Genomic DNA, 19,623 nt, shown 5'->3' on the forward strand with positions numbered 1-19,623 from the left:
CTGTATAAATAGCCATTCGAAGAGACATGATTTTAATTAACACAAGAACAGTGAAAGATACGACCATGTCCCGCTTGAGTAATGAAGATCGCCTTGCTGTTATCGGCACGATTGTAGGTGACCTGTCTGTGAGAGAAGTTACTCGGAGAATGAGATGTTCTGCTTCAACAATCAGCAGACTAGTCCAGAGAAACCAGGAAACCGAATCTGTGAGGGACAGGCCACCTCCTGGAAAGCAGAGGCGTCACCATACTGGCCCAGGACTGTCACATCTGACTGATACATCTGAGAACATCTGAGGCCAGAGAACATCTGAGGTGGCGGCAGAGAGGGTGGTGGAGTGTTTTATTCACTGATGAATGCTGTTTTGCCCTTGACAGACCTGACAGAAGACAACGTGTGTGGAGACATCGTGGTGAGCGTTATGCTGATTGTTGCATTGTTCAAGCCAACCGGTGGGGCAGTGGAAGTGTGATGTGGGGAGGAATCTCCTTTAACACAAGAATGCCTTTGGTGCAGATTGAGGGCAACCTTACTGCTCAGCGATACATTGACAAAGTCCCTGAGGCAACAGTTTTTCCGTTCCTGCAAGCCAATCCGGAAGTGTTGATTTTCCAGCAGGACAATGCAAGACCACACAGTGCTAGGATTACAATTGCACGACTTCAAGAAAACAATGTCAAAGTCTTGCCCTGGCCAGCTTTTTCTCCTGACCTGAGTCCGATAGAACATCTGTGGGAGGAAATCGCCAGTGCCATCCACAAGAGACAACCGCGACCAGCCAACCTTCGCCAGCTGGCTGCAGCTGCACAGGAAGAGTGTCGGAACATCCCACAGCAGTCTATCCAGAGGCTGATTAGGTCTATGCGTCAACGCTGCCAGGATTGTGTTACTGCTCAGGGAGGTCATACCCGATACTAACTTTTTAATGTTTTCATTTTGACAGTGTGTCACGTTTCATACTGAAAACGTATCATGATTCTTTGAACTGTATTTATGTTCACATTTTCTGTGATTTTGTTTGATATCTGTGTTTAAAACATTTGATGAAATCCATTAGACCTGAGTTTTGCGTTTCTTTTGTGCATCAGTAGTTTTAGTAATAGGAAATGATTGATAGTTGATTTTACCTTCAATTCAAGGCAAGGATCTGTTCCTATATATCCCATGGGTCTTTGAACAAAGCGTTTTTTTAAATAAATACAATTAAATATTGATGCAAATTGACATGTACTGTATGCTCATTGGAATCACAAAAGCTCATCATGCATATCTGAGTTATGATTAGGGCCACAGAAAATTCACAATTTCACGAATTTCATGGAAATCATGTATTTGACTGCCTACCGTGAAAACTTTTTTTTTTTTTTTTTTACATTACTCTTCACCAGCTTTTATCGTGTAGAAACCATAGACACCTACATAGAAATGTCTGCAACAATAATAAAACTATGACTAATAATAGATCTTATATTTATCATGGTGTCAGTCTTGGATGTCACATCTTTGCCACTAGATGCAATCCCTGATTTCACAAGCTGTCGAGATGAAATTGAATCTTACAAGCACCATGCCGCTGAAAGTGACAAAAATGTCAATATTGTTGATTTCTGGGTGAGGTCTGAAATCAGATTCCCAAACATGGCAAAAATTGCACGCTGCTTTTTGTCAATTCCACCAAACTCTGTGGATATACAACAAGCAGTTTCCGCATATGGACAGGTTTTTACGCCACAAAAACAAACGATGAGTGTTGAAACTGCAACAAGATGCACGATGCTGTCCTTCAACAAATAACTAGTTTTCTGCTCACGGGCCAGATAATTATTTTGTGTGTGTGTGTGTGTGTGTGTGTGTGTGTGTGTGTGTGTGTGCGCGCACAACACGCTAGATGGATAAAAAGTCACGTATGATTTCTTCTTGTTTTTCCTGTTCTTGTTCTTCAGATTATTTTGTAGAGGTTGATTATCTCAAGTAGCACGATGTTATGTGGTTTTAAAACGTCATATATAATTTAGTGTGTGTAAGAAAAACACAAAGTTTTGGTTTTCTCACTTGCACTTAACCCTGTTTTTAACATTTAGTTTTTCAAAGTCAGCATAACGCTATACAACACAGTCCGTTTAATTACTGTATGAACATAGCCTAAGTTTCAAACGTTTACAAAACTCGACAATGTTGCCGAATTTGTCATTCAAACTTGTTTTGTTTTAATCAGTTTTGTCTGCTTGTTACTTTTTTCAACACATTTAAATAACCCTTGTTTGTTACATTTTAAAAGATTGTTTTAAACGTTACAATGTAAATGTTGACTCAGTAGCTACCATTAAATGTTAAAATGTTTCATCCTCTGTGATTTTCTTTGATGCGCTATTAATTTTAGGCAACTTACAATAGAAACTTTTTTTTTTTTTTAAATAAAATGGCAGTTCCGTGACAATCCGTGAAATGTATTGCTTTTTTTATTAACATTCGTGAATTTCTTGAAAAAGTACAGTGAATTTTCCATGGCCTTAGTTATGATTCACTGATTTTTCTCCTGTGGTGCCAGTGATTTCAAGAGAAAGAAGTCAGACCACATGCAGAAGCTGTCCTAGATCGCCACCTTATTTTATATGTATTAACAGGAACTAACATACTAAGGACACTTTTTTGTGTGTTTAACCCTTTTGTTGCATTCCGTCCAGTATTTTGGACAATCTTTTTTTTTTGTGTGCTTTATTTCAGTTTTTAAAGTGCTGATAATAAGTGGTGCTTAAATACTTGTCATGCTAATCACCCTAACAAAGAAAAGAAATGACCTGGATAAGATTTTTGACCAATTTTGATAAGGTTGGCTATTTTAGTTTTGAAGTCTGCAACACAGGGTTAAAGCTACAAGTCTATGGTGGGGTCACAGATGGACAGAAATTAACTTGACAACAGTCTAGGTTAGTCAACACCACAGTGAAACCTGTGTTTTTTGGGGGTGGGCTTCAGATTGGATGGTCATATTAGAAAACAAATATTGATGAACCTGGGAGACTGTAAAAGTTACATATTTTGTATCTGTTTTGGGCCTTCCAGCCATGGTAAATACATGTAAACATTCACTGTCTGTTCCTTGGTTTCACACTGGGGTAAACTAAACTAAAGCAATTATCGGTTGTCGTCATTGAAATAACCATTATGTGAGTATTACAACACTAGATTAACATGATAATTTGATGTTTTGCCATGTTTAGCAATGCTTCACAGAGCTATTCTTAGACAGACTATACCATTCTTTCTTTACACGCTACTTACTGTCTTTTACCAAGGTTATTGTAATGTGAAATAGTATAAAACTTGAATTACCCAAAAATCTTCACTTCTGATATTAACAGGAACCAACAATATTACTTTTGTTTTACATTCATTACTTTTAATTTAATCTGTTACAGAAATGCTGACATACATGTACTCTTAATTGCATTGGTTTAAAATTAAATTTTTGAAGCTGTATTAAAGATTTTGGTTTCTATCAAATACAGTCAGCACTCAGATATACGACACTCAGGTACACGTCAGTCGTGTTTTACTGTCCTTGCATTAAGAAACAAATCAATTCCCATTATATAATTGTAACAAATGAATGCCCTTACCCGTCACACGCAATTTCTGACTCCGTCACCAGTTTTCTGATACAAAGCCCATCTCTTCAATGTTACAATTTATTTGATTATCCGTCACAGACCGCGTTTATATATTTTTTTCTAGCATGCCAAATCAGTTTGATTTTATTGTGCAGTTACACAGTGCTTCCTCCAGTTTACCTGACGATAATGCAGCCAAAACAAATCGAACGAGACAAGCTACAGTAATGTAAAACAGTTAATCATTAAACAGTTTTAGATACTGTGATGCATTTTTTTTTTTTAAATCTATGATCTTTAGTTGCTTTTGTGCATTTTCATTTGCAAGTGAACTGTGACATTAGGGCCTTAGAGTACTATAATTTAGCAATTTTGAATACTGACTTTGGATACTGTTTTAATTTTTAACTTTTTTTTTCTTTTTTAGTCTTTTGCTAAATTGTATTGCCTTTTATGTTTTACACAGTTCTGTGCATGGGTAACATTTTAACTTTTATTTTACTGTTGGGTCGTTAATGGGGAATTTTACAGGGCTGCAACGAAGGGTACATTTTGACCTTCGAAGGTTCGGAACACATTACCGAAGGAAGGTTCGAACCTTCGATGGTACTAATTTGCATAATTTACTGCCAACGTCACCATAGCTACTTGTTTATGTTTAATTGAAAATCCTATTAGAACATTCACATGTAGTTTAAAAATACATTGTATAGAACAGTAATCATGTTTTTATAATTTAAATAAAAATAAAAATACACATTGTTTATTTACACGTTTGATGCTGCTTGCGAGTAAGCTTGCATTGCAGCAGCACGAACTGCAGTGGACGTAGGCAAAAACTTAATTTAACAGTCACCGTTCCAAGCAGGTTATCAGTCACATTCTACTACTACTAGGCCATGTTCAGGGCCCTAGTCTGGTCCCAGGTTAATTTAGTGCATGCCCACGTGCTCTGTACCACCCCCCCCCCCCCACCCCCCCTCCTTTGTTTTGAACATTTAATTTACAGACCTTTTAACCGTTTTTTTTTTTTGTTATATTAGTTAATGGCCAGTCCTTGTTAGCACCCCTTTTTGTTTAGGGGTGCTAAACTGAATTTTTTTTCCGGCTGCCTTTGGGCCTTTGGGCGGCCGGTGCACCATCTGCCAGTGGGCATGTTAAAACAAATACATTCCTCTAAAAGGTGATTTTTTATTATGGTACTTTGGGCACACAACAAAAAACACTGAAAAAAGTTCCAGGCCTAATGATCTCCATAGTGTAACACAGTACATATTCAGTTCAGGCATATCACAAATTATGTCATCAATTGTCAAATTAACGGTCCAGTATGGCCATGTCCTCTAGGCAGCACCTCATAAAGATAATAACTGGCATTTAAAAGAACAGACTGTTGAAGACCCCTGGGGTCTGAGTGCTGACAAAGTAACCAAACATATTGTGACATTTTTCTTTCCTCTGGAAGGCTCATAGCCAACATCATAAAAAAGTAAACAAAACAAAATCTATCATGTACATGTAAACACAACAAGAGCATAAAATAACAGTCTTGTGTTTTAGTTTCCTCGTTTTGCAATCCATGTGAGTAAACCTATTTGATTTCACTTTTATTTTAGTTTGGATTCCATTCAGATTGCTTTTGCCAGCGAGAAGGAAATCTCACACTTTCACACCAAAGTAAACGTTCATGATCTCTCAGTAGAGCTATGAGGTTTTGGCTCCGTACTCAACTTGTCAGTTTTCATTTCTTTTTTTCGGGGCAGTTCTTTATGAGGTCTGCCATTACTGATGAGCTGTTATTAACTTATGCTCTCCTGTGGCTGGCTTAACTGAGATTTAATTTCTTAAAGAAATCCACGACAAAAAAAAGGAATAGGAAGTCAAATCTCAGCTATCTCTGATGGGCCATGCGCCACGAATCAGACTATGTAAAAGCAACATTTGGACAGGGGAAAGAACCCCGGATATTCTGTATAGAAAATACACATGATTAAACTTTTGAGTACCAATGCAAAAAAATAAAATGTTTACTTGCAAGCAGCATTGTGTGCTATTTAGATCGGAAAACCGATGAAAATGGAATTAGAAAAAACACGATGAAACCAGTTCAGACAATTACCTCACCAGCTGCTGCCAAAACCTGTGTTATAGAGTAAGTAGTGGGGTTCCGAAATAATATAGCGTTATACATCCCCACGTGTTGCTACAACTGTTTAATTAACGTAAATAAGGTATTTTTCTTTTCATTGTTAACATCCTGAAAACTTTTTACACATCTTTTAATGTTTCAAAGCTCTTTTCAAAATGTCTGCTCTAGTGCACAGGGACTTGAGATCTGTCCTCTAAATCACTGTAGGAAGAGCTGTGTTATTGCTGTGTTACCTGTTTGACAATGTGGGCAATAATCCTTGCACTATCAGTGCACTTGAGCAGACATTTTGAAAACAGCTTTGAAACAGACTTTAAAGTTAGAAGTGTAAAAAGTTGTTAGGATGTTACCAATGAAAAGAAAAATGACAGTATCTTATTTAAACAGTTAGAGCAACACGTGGGGAAGCGTAATGCTATATTTTTTGGAATCCTGCTATCTACTCTTTAAGATAGGCATATATAAAATGGAAACTGATGCGTATTAAATTTGCTTATTTTAATTTAAATTAGTGATGGCTTTTAAAGTTGTTTATAAAAGGTGGTTACCTGTAATATTTTCACCAATCAGAAACCAGAAACAGGACCCATTGGAGGTATAATTAAAGCAATAATCTAATTGAAACTGGATGACTTCAAGCAGATAAGAACCAGCTGCTTGTCTGCCTCTGGCTCTGGCTACTAACACACAGACAAGCCAATTGTTTGCTGCTGGTTACTGACTGCTTTCCAAGGAGGGGACTATTGCTATTACTAACAGGTCTGGCTCCAGACAGTGCACAGCAGTTAACATCTGCAGTGTTCCCTGACTGTCTCCACTCCAAGACCCTATCAGCTGCTTTTTTTGAGGTGGGGCTTTGTCCATTTCAAGTTAAAACATCTATAGTATTTGCCTTAAACTATTTTAAAACAACAAAACTGGAACTGGCATTAGCGACAATTAACATTGGAATAAAAATCAAGTCATTGCACGGTTCTGTGGATCGAACACATGACAGGAAGCTTAATGGAACATTTGCCACATTGTGATTGATTATTTTAATACCAGCTGTGTTTTAAAGAGCTGGTGTTTCCTGGCTTTTAATTGGCTTAGTTTTTTTGAGTCCATAAGGTTAATGCTTTTGTATAAATCAAAAGTCTTATCTTAGCATCATTTATACATTGTGGGTTTCTTCAATGTAATAAAAGGAAAAGTTGGTCAAACAATTAAACAGGAGACTGTTCACAAGTCAAAGCAAAAACTAACTTCTAAAACTTTTTTTTTTAAATAATATACTTTTGTGTTGAATTAACACTTGACCTTTCTGCAGTGGAAAGTGCTCTAAACCTCTTTCATATCTTTCTGAATACATAACCCTAATCAAAGAAGAAGAAGAACTCCCACAGGAATAGATGGATTCCCCAGATTCCATAAGAACAACAACATGGAAAGCATATAGTAGATGTCAGGCATTCATTTTAAATACTTGGAATATTTTTAGTAGCTTCAGTTACATTAATGTGATGGGATTCAGGGATTTTCTGCTTAAGCAAATGGTGGCCTCTACTCAATTCGATATTCTTTCAATGTTATTCTGTAATAGTTTCATTGATCTTGAAATCAGTACGGTTTATATTGTTGAAGCCACAGAGCTGTGATTACAGCAACAAATTGCTGTTTTCTAATAGAAAACAACTGCGTTATTTGTCACTAATGTTAGTCATCAGAATGAATCCAGGGTATAGGAGAACAGTGCAAAGTTAACAGAAGTAGTAGCAAGAATAGCCTATTCACTTACCCAAAAACTGTACCTGTCCAGTAATACTGAACATTACCCTGTGTGGCAAAGCCCTGTGCAAACCTGACTGCAAACAAAACCAGATAGGCCATGGTAATAACACATTGTTACCTCATACCCTTCTGATATGTGAATGCACACTCAAAAATAAGCCTAATAATTACAGAAATAGCCAAGTTAAAGCGTTATCTAAATACTGATCAATCTCCTATAACAAAAACAAATGTTGTAACATGATTCAAGATCTTGTATAACTCCACTGAGATGAAACACCTTCTCTGTATGTGACACTCTGTCTCGGCTAATGGGGTTTGGGGGAACTGAAGACTTTGAAATTAAATTCTCCTTGGCAGAGTGAATTTAACCAATGCCAATATCTTTTGACCTGGATTGGAATTTAACCAGGACAGCATGGTCATTTTCTACTGCCTCCTTGTGCAAGATAACATGTTTTTATATGCCTGATAAGGAGAGCTTTCAATTTAAAGTGTTGTATATTATGCAAACAGTTCAAGTATCACAAAGCCAGTCTCTCCCCCACAACAGAGAAAGACTGATTTTTGTAAGTTATGTGTATTTGACAAAACAGACATTTCAAGACAGTTCTGTGGGCCCCCAGAGGTCCCTTTTCCCCAGTATGTGAGCCATTGTCACAGACAAACATTTAACACCCTTGCAATATATTTTTGCCTTTTTCACTCTATAGAAGTTAATTATGCACATGGATACAGATGCTGTAAATAATAATAATAATAATAATAATAATAATAATAATAATAATAATAATAATAATAATAATAATAATAATAAACTCCTCCTAAGTTTTAGAAAGCAAAAGTTAGGATGTGTAGAGGAATCAATGATGAGTTAATTTATAGTTAGTGCCATGGTCAGCCTGTGTATTATGTCAGCTATTGCTGTCCCGTCTCCTATAACAGGGAATGGTGACATTACCAGTCTTGTAGCACTTGGCTGGTGCATTCCCAGCTGCTATTTCCATGAAGCTCCTGTAGGGAACGGAGGGTAACTAAATAAAATAAAAAAAATACATTAAGTCAAATCAACTGCAGTTGAATAGTCAAGGTCAGTGTCAATAACCAGACTCTATACATACGTGGACTATATTTGCATTTATAAATAAATAAATATATAGAAAAGATGTGTTTTTATTGCAAGCATCTGCTTTTACAGTTTAGTTTGTATCTTTATATCTGCAGTCTAATTTTTCTAAGAGATTTTTAAGAAACATAACATTAAATGCAGGGACTCTTCTAAACTAAAATAGTGTAGAAACAGCGAGTATGTTTTTGACTTTGTTTCCTGTGTTTAACAGAGTAGTAGCAACGAACAATAACATTGTCAGCAGTGTTTTGTGAGTAAATGTTAGCTGGAAGCGTAGTACAGAATGTGCTGTATACTATTAGGCAAATTGAATGCTGCCACATGATGCAATGACAAATTCTTTGCAAATCCATTCATTTGAGGGAATACCAGGATTAAAAGTGGACACTCCCCAGAAAATACAGATAAATGTGCATTGTCCTCCTCTTTATTTGTTTTAATATATTATCAATTTATTTTCTTAGCAGACACCCTTATCCAGGGCGACTTACAATTGTTACAAGATATCACATAATTTTTACATACAATTACCCATTTATACAGTTGGGTTTTTACTGGAGCAATCTAGGTAAAGTACCTTGCTCAAGGGTACAGCAGCAGTGTCTCCCACCTGGGATTGAACCCACAACCCTCTGGTCAAGTGTCCAGAGCCCTAACCACTACTCCACACTGCAGGTATATAATATAAAAATGTCATATAAATATAAAGTAGTGATATAAAATAATAATAGCATCAGTTTTCGCATTAGACAGAAGGTTTGTCTGCTTGACTTTAATTTAGCTGTCCTTTGGAATGTATGTCTGTTTGAAGTTATAGATTAAAGAAAGAAAAAAAATGTTTACATTTAACACAGACGAGTAAGATTGCAAAACTTTGGATCTAGCTAATTTGTTTTTCTTTAACAGATGGAACTACAACGAAACAGAATGGAGGGGGGAGTTTATATTAACCGAACATATAAGAGTATTATTTTATGTATTATACTTACTACTTGTGTTATTATTATTATTATTATTATTATTATTATTATTATTATTATTATTATTATTATTATTATTATTATTATTAGAGGAGGAGGAGTAGTAGTATTTGTATTATTATATCTAGCACTTATTGATGACACAGATAACTGTTTTGTACTGTTACACTGATAACAGATGAATTGCTTCTGGGAAATGAGAGTCAACAGGGCAGCAGCTTTTCATCTGAAAAAAAGAAGATGTAATCTCCTTTAGATGTGAAAGAGTTAAGGTGAGGGAGTGAGGCTTCTTGACTCCTGTTTACTTTCACTCCAGAGTTCTGCTATCAGAAGGCGCTTGTCTTCTGATTGGCCGGCCAGCAGTTGGTAGTAAGTGGGATCGGATATCAAACCCACATCCCACCAGTGATGTCCCAAGCTGAGTTTGACAGGGGAGCCTCCAGTTCGGTCATTGTGCTGATAGTAAACTTTTAGCTGGAGGAGGGTTTTGCTGATCTTTAGCTTTTCAGCCCCTCCCAGCTCTGGGGATATCATTTGCTGTCTTATTGAGGAACAGGACTAGATGGGACCAAAACCTTTCACAAGTTTTTCTGGCTGGCTGACTGAAGCAGCAACCCCAAGGGGAGCAGAGTGTAGTAATTTAAAGAGATACTCTCCTTTTTTAATGAAGTGTTTTGTTAGCACTGATCAGATTCACTCATTGGAGCCAGTTAATGGTTTAAATTGAGGAGGTTTGCAGTTTTTGTCTTTTGCTGTTGGAATTGTATTCAGAACATCATCATGACTCTTCTTGGTTCGGAGCATTCTCTGCTCATTCGCAGCAAGTTCAGATCAGGTAAGCCTTGCTCTCAAGTTTATAAACTTGCCACTGTTGCAGCTCTTCTTATTTAGCGAGTGACAATACATTGCATGACTTCTGCTTGTAATCTCAGGTATGTATTTATACATTTCTCCTATGTTATTTAAAGGCTATGTAGACTTGTTTATCTCTTCCTCTTAGTGAAGAATTAGTGCAGATCACAAATGGAACTACAGTCATAACACTATGTGAGGTTCTGAATCCATGTTATTTGTAAGGTGAAAGAAATTCAGGTATAATTGGTTTATTACTTAATATCTACACAGATGCGCTTTCATCAGTAATATGTTGTGTGATTATTTTTTAAGTTTGGAGAGGGAATGGATGCTTCTACTGAAGCCTCACTGACAGTGTTCCATCTGTTTTCAATGCAATGGGGGGGGGGGGGGGGGGTATTAGTTACATTTTATATCATGGTACAATTGCTTTATCAGTACCACCTGGATGTAGTGCAACAGATGTAGCTCATTGGGTTTCATATATTAGCTTTTTATATTGTCAAGTTACGTTTGTAAAGAATGTTTTAGCAGTTTTCATTTAAATGTATGAAAATAATACTGTAATTAGTTCCTATATACAAAATAGTTATTCAACAGTATTGGCAACAATACATATGTGTAAATAACTGTATAAATTACTGTATCTTTTTTTTTTTTTTTTTTTTTTTAATTGCCAGTATTAAAATGCAATACAATTTTTTTAGATGAGCTACTTAAGTTAGACCACTTTTTTCTGATGTTTGTGTTTTGGTCTTGTTTAGTGTTGATGAATAGATTTCCATCACAGTATAAATGAGAGTGTTTACTGCTAAAGCTCTCTGAGACAGTGACAGCGGTAACATCACTCACACTTTGTTTTTGTTGGCAAATACACACTTTGACAGTTTGTTCAAAATGGGTAAAGAGTTTGTTGGTCAAACAGAAGGCTGCTTGACTGCTTGCATTGGTTAGGGTGTGTCTGAGCTTTGCTTGTAGAATCAGCACCTTTTGCTGGAGGTTAACCAGGTACAGTTTTTTTCCCCACAAAAAAGATATTTTCTAATTCTAATTAGCTTGTGTTCCATAACTTTGTAACATTTGTGTAACTTGAGTCTATACTGCCACCTCTCTGATGAAAATGTTATTGAAATGTATGAAGCAGTGATAGGTACTGCAACATACATTTCAATAACATTCAATTAGTAGGTACAATGGTTATTTCAGCAGAAATATAATGTCTAAGCTTGCATTAGATTTTTATGAGCTATGATTTTTTAACCGTACACATACATTGAGAATTATTTAAAGCAACCCCAGTATATTTCTCCCAATACATCACTTTTCTTTCCCCAGCAGTTGACACTTACGGATGTAGGACAGATGTGACAATATGTGAATGATACAATCTTTAAAAAATGAAATAACACTTTAAAATTTTTGAAACTATTTGCTATGTATTTATACTAGTTTTTTTCCCAAATATTTAGCATAAAATTGACAGGATGGCAATTATCAGCTTTTAAACAGATTTCTCCAAAGCAAAATTTTACCAAAATGATTACGACTGCTCAGGCATTGCATACATCATTCAACAAGATCACAACTCCAACCACCCTTGTAAAATGGGAAGGAGTTATTTAAAAAAAAAAACATCTGTGCCCTAAGCCATAACCTTTACACCATTGCAAGTCCTTCATGTAGCTACTTGACCTTAGGTGTCAAAGACAGCAGACTTGATCACACAATCTCATCTATAGAAGCAGTTTGAGTCTCTAAATACTTCAAATATTTTATATACATTGAATTACCTTACAAACCTAAACATACAACTAAACAAACTGAATTATACTTTAACCTAAATCTCTACATCTGTTAAGTTTACAGTGTAAAACATCTAGCCCCCGTCAGTTGTGAACCTCCTGTGTCATAAATTAAGCAGGACTAAGGTTTTCAGATATAAGTTGTAATTTGTTGCAAAGAAAATGCCTCTAGTGGTACTTACAGGCTCATAATGAATATGTTCCTGAATGCTTTCAAGCAGCCGTAGACAGATTTCTGCAGATAATGTAATGCAAAGAGTTTTTAAAGTCAAGGTGTATTTATTTACATGAAGCACTCAAGTATCCCCCACACGTCCCAGAAATAGTTGCTTCAGTAGTCAAAACAATTCTACGTGCCATTTTGCTTTGCTAATTCACACCGCTGGCCATTTCCCAGGGTGCAGCACTGTTAATCGTAATTATTAAGATGGATTTTAGAAGCACTGCTGGGCAGGTGCAGGTTAGGTGTTGGGTTGTTAACTGTCATCTTCCTCTGACCCAATACATCAGCTGCTGCCATCACTCAGCTTTCAAGACATAGGGTACAGTTAAAAACACTAAAATGACCGGCAGCGTTGTTCAAATGGCTTTTATTTGTATGACACGCTGTAAAAATAAATCACATTAAACCTGCTAATACAGTACACCTAAAAACGCCCCCCAAAGCCGGTGCTTGATAACATTAGCACGTTGCATGCTTGCACACCTCTGTGTCGATGGAGGCGTCAGGTTTCCAGGAATTTCAATGAGAATTGATAGGTATTAGAAGACTGGGTGGTGCTTGAATCCCCACCCTGTAGTGTTAATGGCCCTCTGAGGGCTGCTGACTATTGCTAAAGCAGTCACCAAGGTAGGGTGCAGCATGCTCAGTTTTCTAGAAAAATGAGTGCGAGAGAGAGAGAGAGAGAGAGAGAGAGAGAGAGAGAGAGAGAGAGAGAGAGAGAGAGAGAGAGAGAGAGATTGAGATTTGAAGCATTATGTAATATCAACTAGAATAAACTGTGACCTGACATGCTGGAGCAAGTGAAAATTGAGATTGGAGCACCATCAACTTGGATGTCTGGATCAGAGGATCTTGTTGGCAAGGTGTCATTTCAGTCTGTTAATGACCTCATTGCACTCCCACCAAAGCCCTGATCTAGCTTCAGTCTTGTGAGAGAGCATGGAGTTACAAACCACCCACAAAGACGTGAAGTCAGACCCCTATTAAATAATCTGTTACTCCCCTACAGCTGCATAAAGAACCACTCAAAGCAAACCTCAGGTGAGACCTGTACATGCTGTGAGAAGTGTAATCAGTTCAAAGCAGATTAAACAGGGCCCTGATTGCTGAGACCTGGTCATTTCAACAAGAGTAGTTCTGAAATCTAGTCAATGAGAGTTCATTGGTTTCTTTTCTGTTTAAAGCAAGAACTAACTAACTGATTGTTGGAAACTGTGGCTTTTTTTTTTTACACTTCGAAGCCAAATATCACTGGTGTTGGCCAACCAGATATACAAGGATGTAACGGCCTTCGAAAACATGACAGACCATGAAAAGGGGCGGGTTGGGGCAGAGAAAGGTATTCTTATTTACAGAAACTGCTTGCTAACAGCTTCTGTTTACTAAGTTGCACACTTCTCATTGGTCCCCACTGCTCCTTATTAAAGGCAACTGTTGTTCAGGCCCTGAGGGGTTGAGAAGCACCACATGCCCCTGTCACAAAGAAACTTTGGAACATGTCCCAGGAAATGTTCATACAGGCCGACTAAGGCCACTGGAAAGGAAAACAAATGTATTCCGAATTAAGAAACATTTTGAATATTCAGATACCAAAAAATGCAGTTTCTGAATTTGTATGCAAAACATGTTCATTTTGTTAGGGTTTTTTTCATATTCTCCAACTCCAAACCTACTGTACTACAACTGTTTTTTTAAACACTGGTATCAAATGACTGTATTTTGCTAATCATATTCAGCAGGGAGTTGACTTCCCCACTTTCAAGCAGAGTGCAAAAATACTGTTGGCAGGTATATTTACTGCAGACAACTGGTGTTACTATTTATAAGAGATTAGTGTAAATCATCTGGTTCTTATTGCTTGGAGAGATATTCAATCCAGAGGATCTTTAAACTGAGATTACCCTCTTATATAGAACAGACCAGCACTCTCATGATTACCAGTAGTTTCTGTTCATATTAATAAGAACGGGGAAGTTTTAGGTATCAGTTATAACAAAATTCTGCATCCAAACACTACAGTGTATATATGCTGTAGGTTGCAAGACTGTAGCAGTTGTATCCCAATAAAGTTAACACCATTCATATGCAGTGTTTTCAATCAAGGAACATTAATAAGGTTTTCCTCGGGGGCTATCAAGTGGAATGTAAACATGACTGATATATTGAAGGCACACAGGTCACTCTGCTCAGGCCTAAAGAAGTCTTATTGGCTTGGCCACTAAAAAATAAATACCTTGAAAAACAAACTGTTTTTTTCTGGTAGACAAGAAGACTGCCAGTGTGGAGTGTTTAGGAGGTTAAGGAATGCAATAGCCCAGTTGCAGTTCAGTAATCGGTCAAGTGCACTGCCATTTAAAGGAAATGTACACTGATAGCATCCCTATAAAACTTCAGTTTTCCCAGGCTTTTATTTATGCGTAACCCTGCGTTTTCTTTTTTTACACTTTCTTTTACCATACTTTTCAGTGATTTACCTTGCTTACCTTTGCTTTAGCTGTTTTGTAACCCTATGCTATGCCTAAACCATGGGAAAATGGTATAAGCGTCAAAACCAAAAAAGTTGTGTAAGTAATTTACATGCTGTATTTAAAAGGTAAATACTCTTCAAAACAGCAGCCCAGATGTATATTTTTACAGCTGATCTCCAGCTGAGATCTAGTCAAATCACAATTCCTATGAACATTTTTAGTAAAAAGCCTCTCAAATCTGTCTTCAGATCTGAGGATTATGAGGTACCCATTTCCCTCTGATCTGCAAGGGTCAAAGAAGAGAGGCAGCACACCTTAACAGTTTAAAAGGATAAAATAGTTTCTTGGAACAGGTTTGGTTTCCAGGAATGCTGTACACTGATATTGCAAGCATAGCTTGCAGAAAAAAAGGATCTGGGATGACTTCATTTGTACACTGTAGGCAAAGCGGTGCACAGCAGATTTTCAGCATTTCCTCTTATTAGAAAGGGCAGTTTTAATTTGAGAGCAGGGGTGATAGCTCTGGTGCTCCTGTTGAAATGAGTGGAAACAGGAGGCATCATGACACTGTTATCATCCCATTAAAGGGGGGTTGTTTCCAGCAGTGCTCTTCTCTGTCCTGCCTGGTAATAAAAGAAAGCTGTTTTTGAAGCATATGCATAGCTTCAAAAGCTAGTACTGTCTTCATCAGTGCCGTCATAGTTGTATGTCTCCTGATACACTGCTTTATTGAGTCCTTATTTTTTTCTTGGTAGCATTTTCTTTGTTTTGTTTTTGTTGCCAGACTAGGGAGATTCATTCCCAGATGCAGAAAGGTTAAAGGTCACTCATTCCGGAGTCACTAAGCAACTGCAGATGACACAATCTTTGTCGGTTCTCTTTTCAGACCTTCCCCTTTTCATTTTTTTAAGCAAAGAGCCTTAAACAAAGTTTTGTATTAGCCCAAGCAAGAAAGTAAGCACACTACCATAAAAATATTTAGAATTATCTGTCAATTTTTGAGAAATTGATCTTTTTCCTGAGATAAAATGTATTTGACATGGTAAGCTGTCGCTTTAGTTTATTTCATATTACTACTTTAAACAAGTGTGGGTGTTATTTAAAAGGAGGGTGACAGAAGTTCTGTTAACACAGACACCAGACTAGTCTGATCTATGCATTCAGTGTTTGGAATTGTTTATGTAAAAAACTATGAATCTGTATGATGCTTGAGTGTTTTGGCTATTAAAAATTGTAGCAGTGATTCTAAATGGCATCAATAAAAAAAAATGAAAGGAATTGCAAACAGGAACTGGTGTGCCCAGATGAATTGATTTGCATTTGCCCAAACGATGGCACAAATAGGTACAAATTCATGGAAGCAAAGAAGTTATTGACTGAGCTGAACAATATAAAGATGCATCTGTCTTTTCTGAAAATAAAGCCCAGCTGTTTTGGTAAAGCGGCCAGCATGTTTTGGTTTTCAGCCACTCTACATTATTTTATATTTAGGATGCCAACATACCTTTCTAGCAGTGTCTTAATATAGACACCATGTGGGTAATGCACAGTATGCACTTCTTTCTGAAACCAGTAATGTTGTTTATCCATGGTAAAGTTTCATGGATTCTACCATCTAAAAAACAGACAAGTCTCAGGTCACTGGCTCCAGTAATAAGTGACCACAACAGTACAACATAATGAAACCACATGTATGCAACTTTTCACCACAGTTCAATAACTCTTGGAACACACTGTACCTCTGATGCCCAAGACTCCAATTATTCATATGATTTAGTGATTGACTTCCTAATATTAATTTATACTGTCCGGCACACCCAACTCCTCTCCCCTACCCTGCCAAAGACCACACACTGCATAAGAGCTTGTTTAAAAGCCAGGAGCTGTGTTTATGATAGTTCGACATCCTGTTTTATTTAAATATGTGGATGTCTGCAGTCTTTGCATGTTTTTATATGACAGCATTTCTCCAAATTATTTCGTGACGTCTTTAGTGGTCAAGGTATCCTCCTCGTAAATCCTCAAATAAAACACAGTGTTTTGAAAAGATAAAGCACCTTGCAAGACAAGTACTAAGGATATTGCTTAACATTTGCTCTTGGGTAAGAATCCTCTTACAAAAACAAGAAAGCTCCACAGTCAGTCTGATTGCACTGGAGTTGAAGAAAGTATCTAACAAAATAACTTAAAAGCCCTTTCGTCTTATGAGACTAAACATTCTTATTAGAAGAGTGCTTATCTAGAGGTTATCAGCGCTGACCTGCATGACTAAGGAATTCAGTTATATGTCACTGGGAATATTTACATTATATTGGCAAATGTCAGTTACATAAAAGTCATTTGGTTTCTTTGTTGTTAATTTCATTTTGACCATATTTTTTCCCGCAGTTTATCACCTCCCTGTATTCTTTGCATTTTTTGTATGTCATTTTTTTTCTTGCACATTCTTTCTGGTGATTAATTCTAATCATAATTTTGCCATGCTTACATTTTTGGATCAATTATTGACATAACTCATGATTACCGTTGAAAGACGAGATGAAAGTGAAAGGGGAAACCAAAACAAAATAAAAAATAAGCCTGTTCCTCATGTTTTTCTTGCAGATTAGTATTACATGGAAACTAATTTTCACTAAACTAAATAAATCCATTCCTTGGCTGGTTTAAAAAAAAAAAAGTGTGTGTCAAGTTTATATTGAAACAGTAATGATGAAAAATAACAGGAGAGAAAAAACAGTAAAAGGAATGCTATGCTTTGTTAAGTTTTAGGATAGGATGTTTAGCACAATAATTTATATACATTTTAAGGAGGTTTAATTCGACAGTGTAGTGTTTCAAGTCTGGTGAGAGGGTGTTCAATCAAGGGTTAGGAATCAATAGAAACTTGACCTAAGCTTGTGTCAGACTCATCCTGACCTTTTGACCCCATTCCAGGTAATGGTTCTGATCTTCTTCCTATCAGGCAGAAGTGCTGATGACCTTTAAGGTAAAACTTTACCCTTAACATGTGTTGTCTTCTTTTTCTTCCTCCAGTTCTACAGTTGAGGCTTCAGCAGAGGAGGACACGGGAGCAGCTTGCAGACCATGGCATTATGCCTCGTAAGTGTTTCAACTTACTCTTTTGGTTCCATTTTCAGAGAAACACAAAAAGGAGCGTCCTGAAACATCCAATATTAGGATATACAATGTATTTAGAGAATGTACATTACTGAGTTCTAACTGCATCTATTTGTTTAATAGAGAAGTAACATTGGTAAATTGGTAAAAGTAATCATTTGAACGGCTTTCGTCTATATAATAATAATATCTTTATTTTTATGTAGCACCTTTCATAGTGGATCACCATCACAAAGCGCTTTACAGAGGTAGGCTGTGAACTGTGCATTGTATAGGATATTGATTTAACATGTCATCTGCAGGACGGAGCACAAGGAGGTTAAGTGACTTGTTCAGGGTCACACAGTGAGTCAGTCAGTGGCAAAGGTAGAATTTGAACCGGTGACCTTCTGGTTACAAGCCCTGGACTTTAACCACTGGACCACACTGCCTCCTGTCTCCTGTCTATCGTCAAATATCTATGACTTCAAAACGCTCAATCAGAATTCTAAGGTAAACGAAGTCAAGTAGAGTTTTGGCTCGTGCCTTCGTCAGTGTACTAGCAGTCAATACTATACATGGTTGGATACTGCTATACTGCTGTACTGCTTAATATCAATTGTAAAAAAAACAAAACAAGAACAGCTTATGCACTGCGAAGATGTGCCTATAGCAAACATTGCACAAATATTTCTATTAGAAAAATGAATCTGCAAAAGCACAGTTTTACAAAATGGTTTTCAGGTTAGATTTTACGAATCATACACAGCAGAGTAAATATTTTAATTTTGCCATGCTGCATTTTCAGATTATATGGCTTTAACGTAATATAAGCTGTGCTGTATTCAGGTATTTGGCGTATTATATGGGTTATTGTCACGGATGGCTTGAGTGGTGCGTGTGGGTGGTGACGTGAGGTTCAGTAAGCAGCAACCCCGAGTGAGGGACATATGCATCTATATATACAGTTGTGCCAGGATTCAAATACTAATTAATTATTCACTTGAATCCCAGCATGTGAACTAATTTGTGCTCATATACTATTACATACTTTATCTGCACGTGGAGTGATTGTGCAATCCTCATGCCTAAATACAACTATATATTTAACAACACTCGTGCTAACTATCCCACATTATATCCCATGCACCCATATATATACACCAACATTGACACACCACACGCAACATATAACACAAAATGCACGCTGGGGCGGGGCAAACTGCCACAGTTATTAATAAATAATACAATTACATTTGAAAAAAGATGTACAGAGGATGGCCCAAACATGACCTGCTGGACACCAGTTAGCACAAACCACGTTCCAGGGAGCTCACCTCCTGAAAAGGGGTAAACTAGAAACTAGGGTGAGCATGTACGGTATTAAACATCTCAGCTTCCATTGGCAACAAACAACTGTCCTCCGAGGAATGCTGTATGAAAAGCCTCTGCCTCAGGGCAGAGTTATAGTAATAACACCTGTTTCTATCTAATAAATGTAAAGCTCAGTTTTCTTGATAAAATGATTCAAGAGAAA

General features: G+C 37.0%; 1 protein-coding gene across 4 annotated transcripts in view; it reads left to right on the forward strand.

The window, feature by feature from the left end:
• The window catches only part of LOC117424089 (myocardin-like), a 97,445-nt gene that overhangs the window by 57,393 nt on the left and 20,429 nt on the right, over positions 1 to 19,623 (forward strand). For 3 of the 4 annotated variants that reach the window (XM_058992454.1, XM_034040167.3, XM_058992455.1), the window contains exon 2: positions 18,024 to 18,089. In XM_058992454.1, the coding sequence (XP_058848437.1) occupies positions 18,024 to 18,089 (66 nt within the window). Of the gene's footprint in view, positions 1 to 10,065; positions 10,478 to 18,023; positions 18,090 to 19,623 lie in introns of those variants that run through there. The other variant, XM_034040166.3, reaches the window with a different exon arrangement.

Source organism: Acipenser ruthenus, chromosome 19 (assembly GCF_902713425.1).
Source record: "Acipenser ruthenus chromosome 19, fAciRut3.2 maternal haplotype, whole genome shotgun sequence".
Lineage (NCBI taxonomy): Eukaryota > Metazoa > Chordata > Actinopteri > Acipenseriformes > Acipenseridae > Acipenser > Acipenser ruthenus.